Source organism: Catharus ustulatus, chromosome 13 (assembly GCF_009819885.2).
Source record: "Catharus ustulatus isolate bCatUst1 chromosome 13, bCatUst1.pri.v2, whole genome shotgun sequence".
NCBI lineage: Eukaryota > Metazoa > Chordata > Aves > Passeriformes > Turdidae > Catharus > Catharus ustulatus.
This window is the reverse complement of record NC_046233.1, coordinates 17945299-17972326: the sequence shown is the minus strand read 5'-3', so window position 1 is coordinate 17972326 and position 27028 is coordinate 17945299. Positions and strand designations below refer to the sequence as shown.

The window sequence follows — 27028 nt, the reverse complement described above, 5'->3', positions numbered from 1 at the left end:
GCGGGTCATAACTTGCAATATTGAGAGCTTGTGTACAAATAAAGCCAAGTGTACATGTTCCAAACATCCATGGGATTGTCAGGCTCATCATGGCTTTTGTGGATGCAAGGATGTGGTGACCTGGAATGACTGGAGAGGCACAGCATCACCTGAAGGGTTTTTCAACCTTGCAGACAGTTTCTGCTGCCTCTGGAGCTCACTTAACTTTGTTCTATCTCAGGCTACAGATTACAGTAATTTCATGACCATAAGGTGTACCGGACCATAAGGTGCACCCCCCCGGGAGTCGGCAAAATTTGCAATTTGTAGATCATATAAGGTGTACCAGACTATAAGGCGCACTTTTTTTTTTTGCAGCGAGGCTCCGCCCCCAGCTCCCTGCATGCAGTTGCTGGACGAGGCCCCGCCTCAACCCGGCAACCATGGGCCCCCGGGACTGCCTGGACCCGGGAAGGGGGGTGCCACAGGCCCCTGGGCCCACCTTCACCCAGCAGCCATGGGTCCCCAGGCCCACCTCCACCTGGCAGGGGCGGTGCCGCGAGCCACCGGGCCCACCTCCACCCGGCTGCCATGGCACTTCTGGTTCCCTCCATGGCTCACAACTCACACTTACGGGGTGGCAAATGTCACAACTTTGTCCATCAGATAAGGCGCACCAGACTATAAGGCGCACTTCCGGGTTCAGGGGAAAATTTTAGTCAAAAGGGTGCGCCTTATAGTCATGAAATTACTGTAATACAAATTCTTCAGTGTGGGAATGCCAATTTCACAAGCTCCCACCTGCCTTACTCCCACCTTGACGCTCTTTTCCTTGGTCCAGTGGAAAGGTTTGTGCACCAAACTGGATCAGGAAACTGCTTTTCCTGATCACTGGAGGTCTTGAAATCAGTTCTGGTGCATGTACATGTCAGTTGTCAGTTGTGCTAGTGATGCTGCTTGCAGGTTTGGGTAATGTGACACGGCATTTTTATGGAATATGGGTATTTATCTGCCTTAGAGACATTGGAAGCACCAGACATTCTTTCATGGAAAATCAAACAGTAGTTAAAATCAAAAACTCTGCAACCACTGCCAAACTACTGAATCACTCCAACAATAAGTTCTAAAGGAAAATTTTCTGTTCTGGAATACAAGCTGAACTGAGAACAACATTTCCTCAGAGTATCAAGTATTTGTTCTGCCAAAGTGCAACAATGCCCTAAAAAAAAAACCAAATCTTGATCACCTGCAAATGCTGAATTCCCCCCATTTTCCCTTTTGTTTTACCAAAGAGGATGAATAATATGGAATGTAAATGAGTGCATGTTCTTAGACAGCCTTTGGGTAGATTCCTGTTATTCAGAACATAAAGGTAATGCTTATAGTGGAGACTGTCATCAAGTTCCAGTGAGTTGTTAGTTTTAAGAAAAAAGGAAATGTGGCCATCTAGTCCAGAAAAAAAATTCAAGAATGTTAGAGCGGAAAGGTAGCATCATTTAATTGGAATTAGTTTTTCCTGACTTTACTTGTCAACAAAAGTAATTTCTATTACAGTAATTTCACGAATACAAACCGCACCAATTTGACTAAGATTTTGCTCCTAAACCGGAAATGCGGCTAATAAACAGGAGCGGCTAATATGTGAATAATTTTCTGACATTTACAACCTCAGAAGTGCCAGCCAGAGTGCCGAGCTGAGCAGCTGCAAAGTCGGCATTTTGTGATTGTTACAAATTGCTACTCTGTTGCACCGCGGGTGGCGCCTGGCTGCCTGCAGGCAGCACGGGGGGGTGGGGAGAGAGGCGGGAGAGCTCCCTCCTTCCCTCCTCTACCACAACCCGGGGGAGAGACGGGGGGGGGCCCCGCGCCGCCATTGCCGCAGCTCAGGGAGGCGGCGGGGGACCCGGGCCACCCCTGCCGCGGCTCTGGGAGGAGGGAGGAGACCCGGGCCACCCCTGCCGCGGCTTGGGGAGGCAGCAGGGGGCTCCGTCCCTGCCTGCCACCACAGGGCAGCGCCGGGCCGTGGTGACCGAGCCCAGTGGCAGCGGTGGCTGGCCCCCAGTGGTCCCGCCGAGCGGCAGCACCGGGCTGGGTTACCTGGCCCCATCAGCAGCCCCTAGCGGGCCGAGCCTGCACAACCCGAGCCGAGCCAGTAAACCCCGCCCTGCCGCCGTTCTGTTACTATTTGGCAACTTTGTTGCACGCGGGTCCTCGCTGCAAACGACAGAGCGGCTTATACTCGGGTGCGGCTTATTTATGGACAAAAAACGAAATATTTGCCAACACCCAGAGATGCGGCTTGTATTCGTGAATTTACTGTAATTAAAAATCCAAAGACCCAAAAGAAGATGACTTTGAGTCAGTTTGTGATTGGCTGTTAGAAGTGGAAGCAGTGAATATCACAATATCACATTCCTGAGATAGTAACTAACTACACTTTGCACTTCTTTGTCTGATGAAGAACCTGGGTTTGTAAATGTTTGCATGTACTTTGAGCACATCTGTTTTGTAGATGGAAAAAGTAACAAGGTCTCTAGGAAGATCTCCAAACTCAATTTGTTTGCAAGTTTTGAAACACACAATTTTTTACTTTGGAATAGTAGAAGTGAAAGTATTTCTCTCATTACTAATCATTAGTATCATTACTAATAATAAGGAGGGTATACTCTGATTCAAGAAGTTATTTCCCTGTCATATTAATTAACTCAGCCTGTGTTCAGATATGTGTTTTTATCTGTGGGAATTTTCTGGGAGGGCTTCATTTGTTTCTCATCAACACGAAAGCAATAAATCTGTCATGCAGGGTTGGGTCTAGTTCTAAAAACTCCCAAGAAATTGGGAGCCTTCTGAAAAAGTCTGATTTACTTTTAGTTAATGACTGCTGCTACAATTTTATTATTACTTTCTCATCATTATGCTGCTTTTAAATTGTAGGTACTATATAATCTAAATTATGTTCAAGTGGCATGATTTTTTAAAAGGCAATTAAATTTGCTTTAATCACTTCTATACCATAAAGTATTTTGCTGATTTTTAGCATTCATTATTTCCCCTTTCAGCTGTAGGGAAAAATCACAAGTAAGTCCTATCACTATAATTTTTTAATGAAAAATGAAAAACATAGGAAGATAAAGATTCCTAAATTAAGCCAAAAGACCACACAGAAACTAGCAGAGAAGGGTTGTCAGACAGATGTCCTGGTACGCTATTCCCAAAGGTGTTTGGTTGCAAATACAGGAGAATGTTAGTTAAGAACCTTGGTACCATGGATGGGTTTGCACTGCTTTTTGTCAGAGACAGAAATCCACTGGATGACAGAAGCTCCTTTTACCACTCAGTGGAAATATTTATGTAAATTGGAGGAAAACATATGTCATAATTGCATATTAACTTGTGGTATGGAAAAGGAGATCTTTTTTGTAGAGCAATTTGTGAAGTAGAGGGTATTATTTTCTTCTTGAATGCTTATGTTCTACAGAGGATGATTTCCATTTGGTTTTACCACAGCAGAACAAAGGAGCCTTGACTTTAGAAAGTAACTTAGAAATTAATAACTTTTATTTTGTTTAACAAGCAAATTATATCTTAATTTCATAGAATCACAGAATGGTTTGGGCTTGAAAGAATCTTGAAGGTCATCCAGTTCCACCCCCCTGCCATGGGCATTTCTCAGCATTTAGTTCATACTGTGACTATACTTCTGCTTCATTGTTATTGGAATTTCTATTTTTTTCCAGTGAAGGGATAAGATGTACATTTCCTCACATGAAACCAGAGGATGTTCTTTGCGCAGGTTGGAAAGAAATTAAATTCAGCTAAAATGGGAATTAATCACTGTTCCTGTCATTTAAGGTTTTACCAGAGGCTCTCAAAATAGCCTTCAAAATAAACACAGAATGCAGGCAATGCAGGTTAATTTGAACCCGTATGTTGTCTAGAAAGAGAATAATTATTTTGATGCTTCAAATGCTAAAACTAGACCAACACTAAAGAAATCAGTGGGTGGCAGGTTCATAACAAAAGGAAATACTTCATGAAACATTTATAGTTCAGCTGTGGAAATGTGCAAGAAAGTGAAGTGGATTTTAATGTTTCATATAGACCCAAAAAGTAATTGGTCTAATTGAAAGAGGAAAAGTCTTGCTTCCTGAGCTCTTTGTAATGAGAGCCAAAGTGAGCTGGAAAAAAAGGGAGAAAGAGTTTTCCCTGGAAGACTTGCAGTGAATAACCTGAGTAAGTCCAGAACCATCCTGCATTAGAGGGAAGCCATAGATGTTTATATAGAACTGTCAGTAAAAAGGGACTGGGAACCACAAAATGTTCCCAAGGGCTCTCATTCCCTGTCAGTTTTTAAGGAACAGAATTTGTGAGGATGAAAGCTAACAGCATAGCCAACTTGGAGGGGCTTGGAGAAATTGCTGTGAAAAAAATAAGTACATTTTAATCCTTTTTTCTAATTTTAATCCTTTAAAAATACCATTACATAACTCACTTAGAAGTTTCTTGTCTTTGTTGATAGTGTTGTTGAAGATCTAATATTTCACAGCTGTGTTCAGTATTACTCCTTTGAGAAAAATATGTCTTGTGGAAAAAGTAAGTCAGCTTTTATGCATTACTATCATATGAAAAATTCTCACAGAGAAACATAGATTTACTTCAGTAATATTGCATGGAAACCTACAGATTTCTGTGTATATATTCATAATACTGTACACTTGGAATGAAAGTTCTTTTCACTGAATTAACAGAACTACTTCAAAGTACTTTGTAGAAAAGAGTGTGTTATGAACTGGTCTGAATAGCTCACTTTACCAAAGATAAATTAATATAAATAACAGCCTAAAACAGAAGTAATGAATCAGAAGTTTTCATTCAATAGCTATGTGGAAATCTGTATCCCGTACAAAGAATTAAACACCAAACAAATGGAAATTCTACCAAACTACAGTAATTGTTTACTCAGTGGCTGTAGGAAGTTCCTTACATAACAGACTATTAAAGAAGAAATTACAAGGTAAATGGTTTTTAAGATTAACCTTTTAAATAATCCAACCCTGAATGCTTTAATTAACTTTAATCCTTAAAGCCTTGGGAAAAAATGGTTATTTATTAAATGGAGCCAGGATGGCTCAAGCAGACTGGAAGAATATTGTCTGGGGGCATTCTCTCAGCGCTTGAGTATTTGTTCACTTGTAGAGACTGCAGAGAATGTTTGTGCCCACTGTGACTGGCAAAGCCTGAGGAAGGGACACAAGCCCTGGGCAGGAGCATTGCCTGTATGGGGAAAGTGAATGGCACAGCCTCTGTACCTCCCAAACACCAGGTGATTTTTTGCGTCCAGCCTAACAGTTGTTGGACCTTATCATAAATAATCAGACATTTCTCCCAACTGCCTTGCTCCTGATAGCCAGAACAGTTCTGCATAATTTATGCTTTTGTAGAAAAGAAGGAAATGTTTATGAAGGAAGCTTCAGTCTGAGGAAGAGACTTTGTTCCTTTTTCTTGACATTGATATGGTCTTCAAATTAGTTGTAAAGCACAACATTTCCCAAGCTGAAAAAATTGCAGTTTCTGAATACAGAGCTTTGAATGCCCCAGATAAACCTTATTACCCATAGAACTCCCAAGTAAAAATAAGTTAAAATTGCTGTCTTTAGTCACCTGTACAGTTGATTTTGGGGATAGCCCTCTGGATTCCCACAGAGAGGCATCAATGAATGATAGACTTGTAGGAAATATAGATCAAACTGTGCTGGTTTTAGTGAGGGACTGAAATGGGATGGTTTGGGTGAGCTACATGGGGTCATACAGCAATGTTCCAATGGGCCGTGGCAAGAGGTGAAGTTGCCCTCAGCCTCCAGCCGAAATGAGATTTCCCTTTCTATCCTGTACTACTATTATTATTATTACTATTATTATTACTATTATTGTTGTTGTTGTTCCCCCCCTTATTATCCTGTATTACCCTGCCTCAGTGTGGGAATTTTACCAGATGTTACTGCAGAGCTGAGGCAGTCGTGTGCTGCTCCAAGGAACTCCAGGGCAATGACCAGATTGTGTGTTGGGAAACTTTATGAGCTGTTCAGAGGCTGATAAAGTCAGTGAATGCTTAAGGAAACGTGGAGGATTCTGTCCAGCAGCAGTTAGGCAGGATGAGGAAGGATGAGGCCAGGCTCTATGGGAAATGCAAAAGCAGAACTGTCCTGGACCAGGTCAGAGCCAGCTAGGCAGTCCCCCAGCTTGGACAGTGACATTTCTACAGAGAAAGGGCATTGCTGTTTCTGGGCTTCATTTGTGTCCACTTTTCTTGAAGCAAAGTAAAGATGTGGTTTTGGGCCAGATGTTTCATTTAGTTTCGAGATTCACCCTGAGGCAGTTTGGTTTTCTTCTACCATTCCCAAGGGAATGGCTGGAGCTGTGTCAGGGGAGGTTTAGGTTGGATATCAGGAAGGTGGGTGCTGGGCACTGCCCAGGCTCCCCAGGAAATAGTTACAGCCCAAAGGCTGCAGAGCTCCAGGAATGTTTCGACAACACTCCCAGGGATGCACAGGGTGGGATTGTTGGGATGTCTGTGATCAATGATCCCCATGGATCCCTTCCAACTCAGAATATTCTGTGCTCCTTTTAAGACTGATCAAACATTATCCAGTGAGAGAAGCACATTTACTGTGTGAAAAAGTTGACACCACAGAGGTAATGACTCTGTTGGTTTACATTGGCTTTACTAACTGGACTATTTCAGTATCATAAAAAGGATGATAATTTATCATTAATTGGTTTCTGGTGTGGCCAAAATGCTCTATGCAGTACTCAACTCTGTAAGTTCTGTCAGAGGCGCACAATGTGCAGAATGTGTTCTTGAAAGTAATTTAGTGACCCAGTAACTCTTACATCATGTAGAATGGAAGATTTTTATTAAGAGTTCTGCTTGATATTCTCTCTTCACTTCTTAAACTGAAAAGGAAAGAACAGTGCTGTGTCTTTGTGGGTCTCTCTTGATGGAATTTTAATGTAGAACAGGGTGTCTTTTAGCAAGGAACATTGCATCTGTAATGAGACTTCATAACCTGGTTATTGGGAACATTAAACACTCTATTTCCATTGAATTTTATTATAGCAGTTGTAACAAAAGTGTTCAAATTATGCTTGTAGGCATTTAAGTATAGCTGCTTGGTACCTGAATTGGTATAAAACTTATGTTAATTTATTGGGAAAATAAAAAGCTAGATTCATTTTGATCATATGATTGTTTCTTAATGTGGAAAAGAAGATCTGTTTAATACATTTTAGAGGTTTTTAAGTGACGTCTTCGCTACTTTTAGATGGAAAAAGTGTTCCGACATTTTTCCACAATACTTTGGGGCCTTGAGACTGAACAGAAGTTGTTGACATCTTTAAATCAGAGCTCTTATTTCACATGTCTGCTGTTTTTTCCCCACTTTAAATGGTCTTCAGTGTGCCAAGAGAATAAAATTAAAGCCTTGAAATAGAGTTTGGGATTCAGTAGTAACTAACTATAAGAGAGGGGTCATGTTACCAAAGATGCAATAAAAGCAGGGATCTCTTTTGTTCATTAGGAAACAGAAATGTGTCTGCTGAGCAAGTCCAACATATTATTATAAATCCTTTTGCATGGATGTTTGTACCTTTTTCATTTTACAAGAAGACAGTGAGACTGTTATGAGGGTTGGTTACATGGTTCACTAAACCTTTAACTGCTTCCTGCAGCCAAAACCAGCTTTAAAGGAAATCTCTTTAAAGACATTCAGTGTTTCCAAAGGGTTGGCTTCACCTCTGTGGCTGGGATGTTCTATAAGGTGGTCATGGTGTGGTTCTGACCCCTTAGAGCACTGATTTTACCTGGTTTGGTCTCCCAAATCTATGACTTCAGTGAGCAGAGGTGGTGTAGAAGTTGTAACAGATGTTGGTACTTCAAGTTCTTTGTTGTTTTGACACTGGTTGGTTGAGGCTGTAAATCCAAAGCAGGTCCCAGGGGTTGCATTTCCAACCGAGGAGAGATTTTGAAGCTTCCTGAGGAACCTTCCAGAGCACCAGAAATTGTATTGGTCTGCAAACCCACAGTCAGCAGACTTGTTCTGCTTCATGCAGAAAGTTATCAGGGTTATTGTGTAAAATTGTTTTGGTAGTATTTACTCGTAATTTTACTATTTTTCTGTCTGTAGACTTGTCTGAAAGTTGTATACATTGGAATATAAACATAGTACTTAAATTAGAAAATGTTTTCTCAGGAGAGTTTCCACCAGTTAACTCTGGTATTACCACACAGCACAAATCATAAACTGTTTATTTTCTTGCTGTGATGTAACTGTTTATAAAGCTGTGATTTGAGAGATCTTAAAAGTTCATTGATTTCTTTCAGTAAAAGCACAAATTTTTAGTAGAGAAATGTTGACATTCTATTTCCTAGTTCTGATAGTTATTTTCTTTTAGCATGCTAAGGGGTTTTTGCAGCAAGTGCAAGCATGATAGGTATTTCAGAATCGAAATTCAGAAATTATATCTCTCTCTCTTTCTAATGTTACTGTAATAGTGAATTAACTGAGTGAAATTCAGTTTGTCATGGGCAAATAGGAAACAAGTGCTCACAAAGCAACTCATTTTTGGGGCAAAGTTGAGTGATTTGTAGCTTTGTTGTGGAGGGATCTCTATTAAATTGAAATGGAAAATGGAGAAGGGTAGATAGCATGAACTCAACATTTTTGGGGTCTCAGAGATTCTAAAAGCCTCAACACGAGGGTATTACTAATGCAAATCTCATTTTGGGAGGTATTTGATGCCTTTGTTTTTCTGAGGTTTTTTGTTGTGTTTTTTCCCTAAGAAAGCTCTTTTACCTTGCTTAGAGAAAACATTGCCTCTAATTGTTTCTTCAAATTCAGAAAGCTATCCAAGCTTCCATTGAAACAACATTATTTTGTTGGAGACCTTTGCAGTTTTTAATCATATCAGAAGTGCCTGTCCCTGGCTCAGGCAGATCCTCAAAGTCATTTACTCAGTAAAAACAATGGTGTCTTTTATACCTTTTGTTTAATTTGGTGATAACCACAGGATGTCTTCTGCTACATTTCAATTTACAATGAGACCTAGCAAATCTTGTCAAAATTCTGATGTGGGATACTTGAGCCAATAATGCAAGTCAGAACTTAGAAATCCAACAAAGATTCTAAACCCCCAAAAATCCTCTTACACCAGAGAGTATTGTGGTTCTGGAATTGCTATGGCTATTGAATTCTAACCTCTCCTATTCTGGTCTCTTACTGACTGTAAAATATAAGTATAAAATACCTTTCCCTCTTATAGTTTCAACATTCACACATTGTATTCAGATCTGTTTACCTTGCATTTGTTTCTGGCTGGCTTACTGAAAACATCAGATCCAGGGTTTTGCTGTACTATAAGTAGTTTCTTCTCTGAAATCTTTTTTTAAATCTGATGGGGCATCTCTGCAGTCTTAGAAACTTGCAGCTGGTTCACTCTTGAATTTTTCTGTGAATAGAAGTCAGCTGCATCTGTGTGTGGAGAACAGGAGAAATGAGAATGCTGCTGTGGCTCTCCCAGATCCCATTGCCTGGCAGAATTATCACTGGGTTGGCTTAGCAGGATCTCCCTTAAAGCAATTCTCACCAGGGGCTTGCCATGAAGGCTCTCCCAGTATTTATGTATACACATATATATTATTTCATAAGACTTCTGAGTCTGATAACACTTAGCAGAACTATTATTCCATTCTCAATCCAATTGCCTTCTCAAAGCATACTCATTTCCAATGTAAGCCTGCAAAAATTAATTATTTGCTCAAATATATTTTAGAGAATAAACTAATTATAGTGGTTTTGTGTTGAGTTTTATAATAAAGTGCTTTCCAGTATTGGTTATTTTGAAGAATGGATTTGAGCTGCTTCCATCTGACATATGGAAATGTTGTGCAAGTTTAATTGCCTGTGGATTTCTGAAGTGAGCAAGCACCCATTTGTTGCACACAACAACAAACACGTTCCCTTGGCTTCTTTCTCATGCTTGGTCTTCTGCCTCTGCTACTGCTGTGTGTCATTTCAAAAGCATTTTCCCTTCACTCTGTCTCACTACTGGGGCATTTCACTGCTGGTGTAATTTCACGATTATAAGCTGCACCATTTTGACTAAAATTTTGGTCCGAACCCAAAGTGCAGCTTATAATCAGGTGCGGCTTATATATGGACAAAGAACAAAAAGTTGCTGTTTTAGGAGGACAGGTGTCTGCTGAGAAAGGCAGGAGCTTCTCTTTGAAATGGAAAATGTAAACACCCTCCCTCCAAATTATTAGAATTTTGAAATCAAGAGGCTTTCAGGAAAAGATATGGGAATTAGGAATAACAGTTCTTTACTAGGGAAATTAAAATAGAAATACAGTACTACAAAGAAACAAACTCCAAACCCTGACACAGTCAGAGTACAACCTGACACCCCGTCAGGCAGGGTGTTGGCAGCAGTCCCATTAAATGGTGGCTGCATCCTCCTGCAGTGACAGATGTGGTTCAGTTGAAGCAGTGCTCCTGTACAAGGTGCAGTTTCCCTCCGGAGCTCCAGTGGGGATGTGGAGAAATCCGGTTTTCCTCTGGAGTCAGTGGAGAAAGGGGCTCCCTTAGTGTCCCAAAACCTCTGTTTTTATCTTGGTAAGGAATGTTGGGCTCTTCCTCCTGGCTGGAGCAACTCCCAATGGGATGCAGTAATTTTATCAGTCCCACAGTGGGACTCAATGGCCATTAACAGAAAATGACTCGCTGGAGGAAGGATGGGTTGTGAAAAGGTAAAGAACAATGCCCTGCCTGGTTTCAATGGATGGCCCATTAGCAGAATATCTGCCGTGGAGATAAGGATCACTGCCCCCACTCTCAACAGATGGTGATAGAACAGATACCTTTTATCACACTGTATTGTAACACGCAGCTTATAATCAGGTGCGGCTTATAATCGTGAAATTACCATGCTTTAGGCCACCTTCCATTGCTGAAGGCTTCTGGTAGGAACACCTTCCACAGCCAGGCAAGCTTGATGCTCATTGTATTAAACCCCCAAAGGAATCATCTCAGTGACTTGCACAAAACTCACTTTTATGGTATCTTAATAGCAAAAAAGCACATATTGGAGAAAAAATATGTTAATGGTCATGATAAATCTTGGTTCATCTGTATTTTAATGGTATTATCCCCTGCAAATCCAGTGGAGAATTTCTTGTGGGTCTTATGAGTCTGAATGTTTGGTAAGAGAAGAATTCTACTTGAAGGAAAATACTTGCAGCAATATGTGGTGGTGTGCTTAAATTTATTATGAGACTACACATCCTGTACAGTGTAAAAATCTAACAAAGTAACCATGGTACAAATGATTGGAACCTATTACTGTGACTTTTAAAATTACTTTTAAAAATTAAAATATGTTTTGTTTTTAAATTAAAAAAACCCCATCCAGATACAAAATAGTTGCTCCATTCCTCTAGGTCATCAAAATCTGTGTTTGAATACAGGAAGCTTTTAGGGTCATCTACAACAAACAAGCAATTTAACTTTTTTCTTAAAATTTCACTTGGAAGAGAACTTAACCCTACAAATATTTGGTAGAAAATCCAGTCCTGCCTGAATTGCTAATATATTTGTAACTCAAGGACTTTTATCTTTTATGTACAAGTTTTACAGTTTAAATGTTTTACATTCAGTTAATCAAATGAGACAAGACCAAGCTGAGGGTTTAGTTATATTCTTAAATGCTAAAATCTGATCTGTGCCTGGAGGCACAGTTGGACTTGTTGTGTTTAAGTAGAACAGTGTTAATAGAAATAAAAATAGATGTCATAATATTAAGCTTCAATTTTTACATTTAATGGTTATAATGAAACAATATGAAGAAACACACTGGTACCTTACTTCAGTATATAATATACACTATCATAGTTATGGTAGTAGGCAGGGTTTACATCAGAAATAAGCAGAGCAGTGAGTAGAGAGAATAAATAAAGCTGCATTCCTAGAGATGATGGGGGCTGCAGTGCAGAACTGGGGTGTTTATTTGGTCTTCTGTGGTTTAAGAACAACACTGCAATAGGATCTGATGCATGGAAATGAATGTGGGGAGAGCTGCCTGGTGTTGATGTAGTTGTTTTCAAGGTGAACGTGTTCCAAGTGGGAATCTTCATTCTCCTCCTCGCTGTGCTCGTGCTCGGTGTGAGTCCTGCAGATGCGCTCTGGGGGCACCGCCCTGGCACACGGGGAGGAACCAGGTGATAATTATTGCACATAACTCTTAACTCATCATTTAGTTTAGACTTGCTGTCTGTTTAGGTATTTGAAAATGTTAACTTAGTACATTAAATGTTCTCAATTACATATTTAATGAGGATTTTCAAAAGCCATTCTTTTAAACATTCTCTCTCTCCTTGCATTATTTTCTCATTTATATAATACACTGAGTTTTCCTGAGGAAAGTATTGCCACGTGTGGCTGAATGAAAACTTTGTCTGACACATGGGAATTCTCTCTTGGTCATTCCTTTGCCTTACGAAACAGCACAGAGAGCCTGGATCACACATGTGGCTCCACAGCTGGGGCTGGTGAACCTACATCAGGTGACCCCAGCTGCTGACTCCTCCCATTATTTTGTTTTCACTTTGGGCTCTGCTCCAGGAGGAGAAAAGCTGGTGATGAGCATGTTCAGTAACTGTGAGGAAGGGTGAAATCTCACTTTTATCATACTAAGAAATACTGCAGAAGAAAACTCATGATTCAGCTCCTCCTTTGGATTTTTTTTAACAAATGTTTACTTTAAAAGAACTAATTCCTAAAGCAAAGCATGTTTTATTTATTTAATGTCACTAATGTAACAAAGAGCTTGGAAATTACCTTATTTTATTATTGTTCAGTCTCAGAAAACGTAGTTTTCTCATTTCATCAATGCCAAAGGGTACAGCCCTCAATTCATTGTGATCCAAAAACAGCTCCCTCAGGGAATGGTAAGCTCCAAAAAACGACACAGAGTCGATGCCATCATCCGTGAGTTTGTTAAAGGACAGGTAGAGATACTCCAGCCCTGGCCTCATGTGGCCAAACACATAGCCTGGAACTCTTTCAATCTGATTTCCTATAAGCACCAGATGGAGTAAAGATTTTGGCAGGTAGGAGGGAACATGGTATAACTTATTGTAAGAGAGATCGATTGATTCCAAGTTCCTGCATTAAAGGAGAAAAGAAAAAAAGGCTGAAACCCCTGTGCTGGCAGTGCTGTGTTCTGCACAAGGCTCTGCTTCATGGCATTACCACAGAATGAAATTTCCAAGGGAAATTTGTTTCTGTTAATGGAGCAGAATGCGTTTTATGGAACATGGTCACACATAATTACTCTGGGAATAGAAAGAATTAAGTCATGAATTACCAATCAAGCACAATGATTTTGTTGATGGGAAGAGTAATGAGGAGGGGGGTTGGGGCTGAACAGGGGAATCCCAAGGGACTAATTTGGGATTGCTGCAATAATGAGTTTCACTGAAGGACTGGAGCAACTTTGGGATTTCAGTCATTATCCCATTAACAGGGAGTTTTGGCCTTTGTTCTGGAGCCCATTTGAAATGGAATTGTGTGAATGGATCAGTTCCATGTGCTTCACTTCCAGGGATGAGAGATGCTGTCAGTAGTAACAGTGTGGTGGTTTGCAGCTTAAGGAATTGATAAATTCAGGAATCGAGGGATGGGGCTGGAGCTACCAGTGATGGCCAGGTACCCTGCTCACCTTGGCAAATTATTTAACAGGAACATAAAAGCACTCTCATCTTTTACTGCTCACATTCTCATGGCTCACTCTGCTGATGTTCTACTCTTAGACAAGCAGCTGCACAGTCTTTCCTTCATCTTATTTACTTTTATAATTTTTAATCCAATGGGAAATAAGACTAGGATAGTATTAAATTATTTTAAAATTACCTGTGAGATAATTATGTATCAATACTTAATTACCATTTAATTGTATACAGTGCTGTTTATAATTAATGTTAATTTTTGAATGGGTGGTCAGAAAAAATATTGACATTTATGTTAATATGGTACAGATTTCAGCCAAAAGATCTTTCTATTTGACTGCTGACTATCTTCTAGATTATACAATTAGGCAAAGGAAATTTAGAAAAAGTAGTGAAGGAAAACAAAGCATAATTGCAACTGTAAGTTAAAAGCAATGAAGTGCAAATATTTATTTGATTTATCTGACTTACTAAAAACAGAAAAATAAAATAAATGTATTTTAAATCTCTAGTACTTACTCTTGGTTTATCCAAGCCAAAGGTGCTATCCTGTGCTCTTCTAATTTGTTGTGCTTTAGCCCAATGATGTTGATGTTTCTGGTGTGGTTAAAGCAAATTTCTGACACTTCTTCAATTTGATTATGTTCAAGATACAACTCCTGTAAGTGCATTTGGGAAGAAAATTTGTGAGATCAGAATAGGCTGGGTTTTCCCATTGCAAATTCCAAATGCAGCAATTAGCTGTCCCCAGTATTACCTGGTCTATCTGTTAATTCTGAATCTGAACCAGAGTCAGTTTGTAGCTGCAGTGAGACCTTCAGAAACACAATTTTTCAAAGCAATTGTTTTGTTTTCTCATTTGTGAGAATGCAGATTACTTTGAAAGGGCAAACAGAAGGAATTACATCTTTTTGTGTCTTTGAGGGGTGGTTGTTGTTAGTATTTATTTTGGTCATTTTGTTTTCTTTTTACCTCAAGAGTGGCAGGCAGACCTTGTGGGATAATTCTAAATTTATTTCTTCCCAGTCGCAAATAAGAAAGACTTTTCAAAGGATAGAAGGCCAAAGGACTGACATTTGCTTCACTAAGTTTATTTCCTTCTAGCTCCAGAGTGATCAAGTTCTTTAAACCTAAGGAGAAAAAATTTAATTGCAGTTAATTAATGCCATCTTATATCTTGTTAAAATGCATGTTCATAATTTAATAGTCTTAACCACTACCCAGATCAGTTCACAGCAATGAAAAACTAAAGTTAACTGATTTTATTATCTCATAATCATGGAATTATATTGTTTATAAGTTTGTAGAGCTTTAGAGATTGACCACAGCTTTATTTACATTTTCCTCTCCCAGTCCAAATGGAAAGGGCAGAACTGATCCAGTTTAGATGGGACCCTTTTGGCAGGAGAGGAAAAGAAGCAAAAAGTCCATTCTGACATGGATGGTACACTCTCTTTTTTATTTCTCTTTTTTCTATTAGCCTGTGTTTAAACTGGCTTAAAATGATCATGGTTGACTCCAACTATATTCTCCCTTATTTTTCATGGACATCAAATTCTGTTCATTTCCATGCAATTTCAAAATAACTAAAATGGTTTCACCACACATAAAGCCATCAGGCTAAAGGTGGTGTCTTCATAGGAGGTGTCTTCAGCATGCCTCAAATTCACCTCCATTTAGTGACCTTAAATATAAACTGCTTTGGGAGAGGAGCTGTTGCATAAGGGAAAATATAATTTTAAACTACTTTGTCATGCAAATCTTTCAGCTTTTGTTGCCTTTTGAAAACATGGCACTTTGAAGCTAGTAATTATTTTTCAATGTCAAACCAGGCACATTTGGTTCACCATTCAGCTTTTCAAATTTATTTTTAGCTTTTCATATGATTAATATTAGTTTTTTACCTTTTAAGCCATCTTCATCAATGGCATGAAGTTGGTTGTCATTTATTTTTATTTCTTGCAAAGTTGATGGCAATTCAGAGGGAATAAGTACCAGCATATTTCCATCCAAATATAAACGTTTCAGCTTTTTCAGGATCTTATCACAGGGATGAAGAAGAGCACTTAGATTATCAAGGTGCAAAATACAGTTAAATATACAGTTAAGATTTTTTTCAACACACACTTTGTAAGGTTTTTTAGCATCAGTGCAGTAGTATCCAGTGTTCTGAATTACAAGTATTGTTTTCCTGCTGTCGGTCTAATTAATAGGTTACTTTCTGCTAAATATTAACAGAAGTTAATGTCACGGGTAATTGGAAGAGCTTCCCCACAGCCCTGCTGCAGTTCCCCAGGATCATTGTTTGCATTCCTGCTGCTCTCTTAAATCGTGGAAGTATTGCCTCACTACACTGGGCACTATTTAGGGCTTCAAAGTATGTGCATTTAGAAATTATGTGCTTATCCTCTTCATTTGTGAGCAAACTGATGATTTTCTTTAGGTCCGCAAATTTACTCAGGCAGAAGGACAGCAGCTTTCAGGAACTGAGGCTTTGCTTAAGCCAGGTTAAAAAATTGGTACAAAAATGATCATATCTTAATTTTAATTATTGATTATGGTGAGAGATGTCTCAAAGTAGCTTTTGAATTTATACAATGCTTACTTATACAAGGTGCAAAGTGGTTTAGATCCATAAACTGAAAAGCAAAAAACATTCTTTTAAGCAATAATTATTTAGAGGGTAGCAAAAGAGTTAGGCTTTCTTACTTTGAATGCTTTGGGACCTATGCCAGGAGAGGTAATGTTATTTTTACTCAGATCAATCCATTCCAAATTAGGTATCCCATTGAATGCTTCATCTGAGATAGTAGTGATGCTATTTCCTGGGACAGAAGGTAAGAAAAAAGTTTGAGTTATGAAATACAGTTTGCGCCTGAGGTGTGTAATATTGCACCTAGAAAATACATCACAAAAATAGCATTAGGGACAGTAATTTTGTGTAGATATCTTCATCTTAGTATTTAAACCCTGGCATGCAAATCTGATTTTTTTCATTTCTTGTTTTAAAGGCTTAGCTGTAAAATTAGTTCTAAAACTTTTCTATGTCAAGGAATGACAAAGCATTAACGGTGCTGTTGACTGCATTTGAGGGTGGATGTTGTTACAAAAGTCATCAAAGTAGATGCATTAATTACCTGTAAGGTCTAAACTTGTTAGGTCTGGATCTGAGATGGGAGGTATTTGGGTAAGTTTGGCATTAATGCAGCTTACTGTGGTGTCTGAGGTGGAACATCCAGATGGCAAAGGAGGAGCTTCTATGGGTGGAACAGGAATTGGGAAATGAGATGGAATTCTGAAAGCACCATCATCTTCATCACTTTCATACTGCACATCCCCTGCAGCTCCCGTTCTGGGGACAGGCAGCTTCTCTCTGCGACGCCCTTTGTGCCTCTGGCGATTCTTTTTGCCTTTCCTTTTTCTTTTCTTCTCCCCTCTTTTGTGACCCTCCTTGTCTCTAATCTCTATCACGTCTGTTGGAAGCAGCTCATCCTTTTCCTGCGTTCGTGCTGATGGCAGAACATTGGTGGTGCCCAGGTCCTTGGGGTCTGGGGAGTCACCAGACAACTCACTGATGTCCTCCAGTGAAGTTAAATTGGAGTCCAACGAGGAGGCTAATGAGGGAAAAAACCCCAAAAAAACACAGAAGAGTCTGATGAAACTAAAATATTAGTAAGCACTGTTTCCCACATACAGTAAAAAATTATGGCTATAGAATATTATTCCTCTTAGAATACAATTCAAAGAATAAAAATGTGGTCTAAAATTGCTGCTTGAGAAAAGAGACACTTGACTGAGAAATGATTGAGGCAGTCATACGGAACAGTTTGGACACAGCTACAATTCCTGACAACTCCAGACAAAAAGGTGGAAAAGTTAATACAGCCTTCATCATCCTCCTTTTGGACTTACTATTAATTATGTTTTTTGTGTTGATGGAGGTGTCTAAAGAGGAAAAATAATGTGTCTGGGAGTGGGAGGTAATTTGGAAAAAATTCACAAAGGTCAGGACTTGTTCTCCTCCAGAAGGGATTGTCAGGGGAGGAGTTGGCTGCAGGTGGGGATCTCACCAGGGAAATGCATTAACTCCATTACCAAAATGCAGTTTTTACTTCCATAATAGGACAATTCTAGTAAAAGGAGTTTAAATGTCTCAGTCAACATGACTTTTACAGTTCTACAGTGAATTCCTGATGTCTCATCTCAGAGTGTCACATGCACATACACAGGAGGATAAATATTTCTTACAGTAGGAGGAGATTGAGTTCACTACTTTGCACATATAAAATATTGGGAGGGTGGGAAGGAAAGGAAGGAAATCACATTTCTTATTTATCTCCTCCATTCCTTTTCAAAGGTGCCAGTTTTACTTAAATTTTTGTGAAAAACCAAGATTGTAGTTGTGCTGCTTCTCTTGTGACTTCTCTTGACTTACACCAAACTGCTGCATGTTTTTGCACTCCTAACAAAGATTTACCACTCTGTACATCAAATACATCAATAATGGCTAGTAGGTATTGATTGATCCTTTGTAAATGGAAGTGGGATAGAAAATATAATGTGTTATTTCTTCATACATTTCCAAAGTTCATTACAAAGTGTAAAGGTAGGGGGGAAGTAAAAAAAGGAATAGAATTATCTTTACTATTGCAGTACATTGCATCATCTTTTCTTTAAATGTATCAAACTCATCTGACTTGGAGAAACTGAGGTCAACTTGAGTAGAAACTCTGAAGAGCTGGTTTTATCATGGAATTCAGGATAATGTGTGCCCTGTAACTCTTGGGATCAGGAAATGCAGAGTTCATGTAAGGTTTTAAACGAGGCAGTTTCAAAACAGTAAATCTGTGGTGTCCCATACCAGTCTCAGAACACACTGGGCAGCATTCTCCAGCAGGAATGATGGTCTGGGGACATTTCAGAGGGTGGCACATGGTTGTGTCACAGATCACCTCTCCCTTGGAGCACAGGCAGGTGACACAGGGCTTGGGAGACCACACAGCTTTGTCAAACATGATCATCCCGTTAGCTGTGCACTGCCCCTTCTTCCCTAGGAACAGAAAATGGGAAATTGCAGTTAACAGCTTAAACTCAACCAACCAGTGTTCATTTAAAACTTTGGAAAGAAGCACTGCTATTTTGTTCTCATTTTGAAAATATGTAAAATACACCCTATTCAAAGGACCTTATCATCATTCCTTACTTTTCAAAGCTGTATTTTCTTCAGCTTCTTAGTAATCTTCAGTTATTTAAAACTTGAATACTTTTTCCAGACCTTCTATTCCTCTCTTGTGTACTAGACATCTTTTCTAATATCTTGTACATTAAATGAGGAAGTTTCATTAAGGCCCTGCAGAGCTGGGAGGGTAACAATATTCAGTTTATAGTGACAGTTCATAGGCTTGGTGGAAGTAAAATCCATTCTGGAATGACTGATGAGATGGCAAAAATCTCCACTTCCCTCTAAGTTGCTTTATCTGAAAAAAAAGTAACCAAAAACCCCAAACACCTCTTTGCTAGAAAAGCAGCAATCTGGAAAACCTTGTGCTATGAAATACTCTGTCTCTCAAATTTCTGAACATGTATCTACAAAAGATTGAGATGTCCCCAGGGTATCAATTGAAATTTTCAGAAAGAAATGTAATTTTGTAAGCTCTAGTCAGATATTCAGTAGGCAAGTGATTTGCAGAGCACAGAGACTTGGGAAGGAAACTAATCCCAGTCTCCCTTTGCTTCCAGTGGTGGAGTTTACTTCAGCAGAATCTTCCCTGGGCAGTTTTCACCCAGACTCCAAGACAGACATTGCACTTTAGCACCATGGGGGTTTTTATTATTTTTTGGTCTTGAGAGAAGGAAAACCAAGGTTGAGATTTCTTCATCCCTTGCAAATATTCTTATTTTTGCATGTACCTCTAAATCTTGTTGAGAAGCTCAACTCTCTCACACCTCCTTTTCCTCTTTCTAATCAACCTAAGAATGCATTGCTGAAGTGTTGTTTTGAGATGAAAACCCATTTCCAAGTTCACTTTGTACTTCCCTTCATATAAAGAAAAAGAAATTTCTTCTTTTCCTATTCAGTTTGACTTCCTCCTTCAGATGAAAATTAATATGGTGGAAAAATCTTTTCTCACCTGAATCTGCATGCCAAGAGACTCTCACTTGTGGTGCACAAATCCTTGGAGGGGTTCTTTGCAGGGTTTTTTTTCCCACATTCAGCCCTGCTCTGTGCCTGGGCATTTAGTTTTAAGATGAGTATTCAGGATAGCCTCTAAATAACCTTCTAAGACTATTGCAAATATTTGTTTTGATATGCTCTGTGATTAATATTTGTCTCAAAATGAGGCATTTTGCAAAGTCTTTCATGGTAGTCCTACTTCTAACAAAGGTTCTTCATTTGTCCTTCTACTTAAAGACCATTGGATATCAATCTGTTTTCTACATTAAAATTTACTTATCAGAATCATCCAGTTTTATGATCCTCTATATTCCACATATTTTAAAAAGTGTTTTGATTTAAATTGCTCTTAGGATGGAAAAGGGAAGAAATTAAAGTTTTGAGTAGTTGCATCTTGTTTTTTCAAAGGTCTAGGACATCTCAGCATCATTTCAGCTACATAAAGTTGTTCTCTAAGCAGCTCCTACCATGTCAACTGGAGGAGGAGAGGAATTGGCCCAGGCCAAGTGTTAGTTGGCTTTAAGTCCCTTGTCATTCCACCCAGGTGTCTGCAGTCCAGCTGTTTGCTGGATCCTGACTTTGGGGTTTATGTGCTTGCCAGTACACCACAATTATTTCTTTTAAATAATCTCCAAGAGAAACACAAAAAGAATGCTGCACTTTCTCATGTTAAACAATAAAACATCAGCTGTTCCAGAGGAGCACAACCTGGCCTGAGAAGGAAATTCTTGTGTGCTTCCTAAAATTCTTTCTTTTGTTTTAGCTACTAGAATGTATCAGAAGTGGGTGCAAATCTTGTCTGAATAAGCATAAAGATATGAGTTATCAGGCTTGGCCTCTGCAGGCTTCTTTAACAAATGATCCTTTTTTTTTTTCCTGTGTACATGAGAGGTGCATAAAAGGCAGGAGCAGTATGTGCTCAGAGATGAAGGCTTTCCCCTTTTGGTGCATTGCAGAACTGCTGTCTGGCATTGCTGGGATTCCCAGAACCCCTGTGAGACACAAAAAGGATGTGCTCCTCAAATTTTCTGATCACTGAGTCATTTCAGCTTGGTGGTGTGAGCAGGGAGTGGGGGGTGAGAGAGATCAGGAACAGTGCAGCAGTGAACATCCTACTCTGCTCTGCATAATAGACTACTGCAAATCATCTCATCTTGTGGCCAGCTGTTTGATATAATTTGAATGTTCACATTATTCTAATCTGGAGGAATTAGATATGTCTGGTTATTGGTAAACCTCCACTTAGGTGTTAATTTTCATCCTGAATATATCTGTAAATTTGGGTGGGTTTTTGTTGTTTGTTTTTTTTTTTTTAGTCTACTAGGAGCAAAACAAGTAGCTAAGAGAATGGAAATTAATGTTTGGATTGCATTTTCTTCTATTCTGAAGTATGATTAATAATAGTGTTCTATTATTTAATAGGCTATGTTTTTTCCAAATCTGACATTAACTTGAAAAAATTTTGAACTTTAAAAGCTAGACTAAAAAATACCTTGTGGTTCCAGTCTTTGGCAGATGAGCAGAGGACTTTTAACCTTTGGAAATATGGTGTAAATTCAGCATGGAGTTCCAAATAAAATGAGTTCAGTGGTTTTAGCTCAGCTTTTGGACGCAAGTCCAGATAAAAAGAAACAAGCGGGGTGGGGAGGGGGAAGAGCTGTGCATTATTTCAGCATGACTGATGGTCCTGACAGAAACCCTGGAATATCTGACATGAAGTGTATGCTGCTTACATGGTATTTTCCTCTGTTTAATTTTAAAAATATTTTTAAATTAAAGGTTTGACATTAGTAATATGTATAATACTGTAATACACACTGGAAATGCCCACAATCCAGAGTTTTACTAATTTTCCTATTCAAACCCCTTAGTTTAAAATATTTGATTTGAAATGGTTCAGCCTCTCTGAAGTAAGGACTCACAACAAACAGTAATTGTGGAGAAAATGTGGCTGATTTGTGTTTGGCCATTTGAGGTCTCTTAACCCAGTGGTCACATCTGTTGTGTGACACACTGAAAGGCTTACATTCTTGCTTATAAAAATAGATTATTATCATTTTATATAGAATATAGTAATTAGGGCATTCTTTTTTTTCTCCATAAAATTCATTAAACTGCCTATGATGATTTTACTTAGTGTGATCTCTTGATGGAGGAAGGTGAATATCTGTATCCATAAAATACAATGTGAAAGCCTCTGGATAACCAAAAAGGCAAGTTTTATATAAATCATACTGTTGAACTTCTATTAAATAAATCTGGGTTCTCAATATAGATGGAGCATGAGTGGTTTTGTGTTGAATGAATAGAATTTTTTCTCTTTTAACTCAGTTTTCCATCATAAGGGTCTTGTTTATAGTGTAACTTCCATATTGCAGCTACAACCAAGTGTTATTAAGTTATTTACAAAATCAAGAATTATCCTGCAAAGTTTGTATGTATAGTTTGCTATTCAAAAATGCAACCCATAAAGTAAAAATAAAAACTTGAATCTGTTTTAATTAACACTGCTGTTACTGGTGTTCAGGCCTCAGTGAAATGTTAATTGACTTAGGAGATATATTGAGCAGTAAATTTTTCAAAATGGCCTTCAAACTTGCTACACATTGGAAGTGATGAAAATACCCCAACAAATTTTTTGTTAGTTAAGATCAGAAATAACGCAGGAAATGTTGCTGTTACCTGGCAAAGCAGGTTTCAGTCTTATAATGCCAACCCCAAAATGACTGCAGAAGGCTGCAGGTAGGTGTGGAAGTGGAGCTAAAATAAAGTGTAATGAGTTTCTGTTCTGAAAGGAGAAGTCAGCCCCCAAGGAGCAGCTCTGCTCTCACCTGGTAAGACACTGTAGGTGCTCTCGTGCTCCCCCAGCCCCACCAGGGAGTCAAACACGCCCATCACGCTGCCATCGATGTTAATGAGGGGGATGTTAATGAGGGGCTCCATCCCCGGTGCCCTGGGGCTCCTGTGCCCTGCCCAGGGGCTCCTGCCCAGTGCTCTGGGCTTCATCCTCCTGCTCTGCCTGCTGCCAGCACCACACTCAGTGCCCAGCCAGACCAGCAGGGAACACCACACCAGGGATGGTGCCTGCATGGTCTATGGGTCCCACCGAGTGTCCTGGAAGGGAAAAGAGAGGGAAATCAGGAACCTGCAGAGCTTTTAGGACCATGTCAGTCACACACTCAAGGCAGGTGAACCAATCCATGGTATAACCCTTGGAAAGAAATTGCCTTCCTAGAGCTACAGTGACCAATTTGATTTTAGTGACTCTCAACAGCCACAGTCCAACAGGTGCTGGTTTGTGTTTGGGGTTGCATTTGAAGAGGTGGTTTAGATTTGCAGTGGCAGTTCAGGAATTGTTGGTGCTTCCAGCAAGGGATTTCTTGAGAGTGCTGTAAGTGTGCCTTTCTTTTTCTATTTTTGATTGTCACCGAGTGTTGTAACTTCTGAGTGTGGGAATTGAAAAGTAACAGAAAAATGCCCAATTCATTTGTGAAGTGCTGCCCTAAATGCTTTTAGGTTGGCATTTCTGTGCAAGGTGTTTTTTCACTGTAAATTAAGAGATGTTGCTTTTCCATCCATCTCTGGCCATCCTGTTCCCTAGCAGGATCTGCTTGGTTCTGCAGAGGGAGATTTGTGCTATTTGTGACATCCCACAACTGCTTTTCCAGTGGAAGTTTTTATTAAGTATTGACTCTAGTAAAGTCAATCTAGAATGAGTTGTGTTCTGCAATTGCTTATTAAAAAAATACAAAATGATTGAGCCTTTTTATGCTTGTGACAGAAAAATTGCATTGAGTGTCACCAATAGGTGGCATTCCAAAGCAGAGCAGTCAGGATTCGGGAGTATGCACAGGAAGGTTATCCAGCAGTGCATTGTTGTATCAGTGTGCAAATAAGACCCTGCATGTCCAGGGTCGCTAATGATTTGTCAGAGCTCTGTTGCATAATTCTTTCAGAAAGAAATTGCTGCTGTCCCATGGCCTATTTTAACTGAGCCAGCAGAGACAGGACACATTTGTGTTCTTGGGAGAGGAGAATTAAGTGACTTGGAGCTCTTGGGTTTTGTGGCCAAGACAAGGCTTAGAGCATGGCCCTGGTTTTTCTCTGAGGAAGTTCTGAGGGGATTAAAAAATGCTTTTTCTTAATGTTCATCAGTCTGGCTTTACATGTCATCTTTCACTTTGGAGTTAATCTTATTATGATTATATTGTGTAAATATTGGACAGTATTATTTCAGGAACCTGAACTGTGGTTTTGCTGAATTAGATTTTGTTAAAAAGCTTGTTCATGTTTGTATTTTCTGATTTATAGAACAGCTCAAGTTTTTGGTACAAGTTGCCTAACTGTTCCTTAACATAAGGCATGTGATTAACTACATGTTTTTCATGTTTTCCATATCATAATTCTCATATATTTTTTTATTCTCATGTTTTAAAATGGGAGTAAATAAGCTTAAGAGTATGCATTTTACTTCTTTTTAATATTGTTGGGTTTGTGTTCAACTATTTTAATTTTTAAATGTTATTGCAAATGTAGACATTAATTTGCATAATTTGAAGTTAATGTTTTTATTTCTATTTTAAGGGAGTTTGAGATTCACACAAATCCTCACAGCATCTCCTGGAATGGCAGGTTTTGAAATTAATCCAAACTTTAGTTTGCTGCCTTCTGCTCCTCAGAAATCACTTATTCCAAAATGCTCTATGGACTCTATAGGTTTTTATTTACAGCAATTACAGCTAGTTAACATCTCAGATAGATGCAGAAGTTGCCCTGTGCACTGAAAATTCCTGCTCTTGTTGAGAAAGTGCTCATTTCTGAGTGCCTTGGGACAAATGAGCAAAGGCTTTGGTGTCTGACTTGTGTGGTAATGAGTGGCTGTAAAATGACACAGGAAACTTCTGTTCCACCAGCTGGACCAAAACACAGAGAGCCTCAGGGAAAGCTGCATGTACAAAGGAAAGGCTTGGCCATGTGTGTTTGTTCTGTCAAGTTTCTGACATCTTAATTATGGTCCTTTTTTCTGGGATACTCTATAATAACACCATAGCTGTGCAGTTACAATGCTGCTACATTACACTTGGGCTTTTTCAACATTTAACCATTTCTTCCTGTGAGCAGAGGCACATCATGGCATGACTGAAATACTTTCCCATTCTCCATCTATTTTTAAAGGAATATTATAGGGTGAATCATATTACATTAACTGTACGAAAGATGTTTTGCTAGGAACTTAGAGTAAAACTCTGTAGTAAATCAAATTATTTATAAGTGAAAATTGGTTTCATAAAATAATTTACAAATACAAATTTTTAAAACTCAGAAACAAAACAGCAGAAAACACCTCACACCCCCCCAAAATTTCTCTATAAACTAATCCTGTTCATATATGTGAGTTTATATGGGGTTTTTTTACACCAATTTAACTCTTTAGCACTGAGAGCTAAATATTGCTACTTTTAACCATGCATGCAAAACACTGAGCTACTGAGCTCCTTTTCCTGGCTTAGTTAGCAAGGGCTGCCTCATATCTTAAGGCCCAGACTGGGAGGCCTTGGGTGCTTTGGGCCTTTCCTGCCCATGGCTGGGATTCTCCCATTATCTCTCAGGAGGTTCCATTTTGTACAGGGCCAGCCAACTTTGAATTTGGGGAAAATTCAGCCTATTCAATTTCTTACTTTTCTAATAAATCATTGCATAGTCAAATAAAACTATAGCTAGCCAGTGTAATGAAAATATTAACCATTTGTGATGCCAGATAGTCTCAGTGTGGCTGCATTGCTTTTTTCATTTTACCCATAAATGTTCAGATCAGGCACAAGCAAAAGCATCTTTATAACATTTACTTCTACTTTGTAATGTGTTCAGTAATTTATCTTCAGTACCTGTCAGTTTGTTATTATGTCAATGGAAATAGTTAATTTTTAAAGGAGAGACCTTTTAGAAATGCCAGAGTATCCGAATTTATTAAATTATCGATCTTCATCAATTCAGTCAAAATTCAAACACATTTCTAAGATGTCTGTGTGATTTCTCGTGACACACAGGGGTTAAAGTGCTTTACCAAGACTTTTCACTCGCTCCTTTTTAAATGCATAGCACAGAAATGAGTTACATTTATCCACAGCAGCCAGAGCAGTTGCACTTTGCTTTAGTTTAAGTTGGATGTGCGTGGCAAGCATTCAGACAGAACAAAAAGCAGCTCAATAAAAGCATTTCTGTTCACTATTGCTAAATATAGCCCACATTATTTCATTTCAAATAGTACATATTTGCAAAGTTAACATGAAGTTTAAGCCATTCAACACCATGCTTTAAGCAATAATTTAAAATGTAAAACATTTTACCTTGTAATCTAACCTAACAGCAGATTCTGCTTGCTGTCATTTAGTCTCCCGTTGCAAATGAAACAAAATCTCAGTGATATCTTTAAACCAAACAGAGAAACTGTAGGGATTGTTGAAACATGTGAGATGATTCCTTAGTTAAGTCTGAAATAGCTTCTTCCCCTGGGGAGCCAGGGCTGAGTTCTGTGTGCTCTGCTTGGAGCACTGAACCTCACTCGGGCAAACGAGGAGCAGCACAATGCCTCCGGTCCCCAGGCTGACAAGGCACAGCTGGAAATGCTTTTCCAGTGCTCACAGTCACAGAAGGAACAAGGAAATGGAGTGTTTTCAAAAGAAACAAAAAAATGTGTGTTTGATTCGGTGCTGGTTTATGTATTTAGAAGTTTAGTTTCCAAGACTTTAATGTCGATTTATTTAAAACAGTAAGATCTAATACACTTTGGCAGACATCGCCTTAACATAAAAACATTTATTTAAATTAGAACTTTTTTTTTTAATTCATGTTTTCCTAATCCCCTCCTGCATTTGAAGCATGTCATCTATAAGCAGCAAATTTTTTGTTGAAGTTTTAGCATGGAAAGTTTTTCTTTTGTCCATTTACTGCGATGATTTCACTGCAGGTTGTGTCTTATGCATGGAAAATAAAACGAGCGAAGCGCTTTCCCTTCATTTTTTCTCTTTGTAAGACTAATTACATCCTGAAACATGATCCTGAAGCTCAGCTCTGCAGAAGCTGCAGGGAAGCTG

The 27028-nt window shown here is 39.0% G+C and overlaps 2 protein-coding genes across 6 annotated transcripts in view; one reads left to right on the top strand and one right to left on the bottom strand.

Annotated features, from left to right (window-relative positions):
• LOC117002281 (centromere protein P) overlaps positions 1 to 27028 on the top strand; it is a 114647-nt gene that overhangs the window by 69912 nt on the left and 17707 nt on the right. The gene's annotated exons all lie outside the window — the stretch shown is intronic.
• On the bottom strand, positions 11164 to 26505 carry ECM2 (extracellular matrix protein 2). Its single transcript, XM_033071191.2, has 10 exons — positions 26282 to 26505; positions 22766 to 23048; positions 18621 to 18809; positions 16897 to 17373; positions 16469 to 16584; positions 15664 to 15799; positions 14732 to 14889; positions 14279 to 14418; positions 12870 to 13196; positions 11164 to 12228 (listed from the first exon to the last, which is right to left on the bottom strand). Exons 2-10 carry the CDS (start codon positions 23022 to 23024, stop codon positions 12036 to 12038), a joined length of 1995 nt encoding a protein of 664 aa, XP_032927082.1. The 5' UTR covers positions 23025 to 23048; positions 26282 to 26505; the 3' UTR covers positions 11164 to 12035.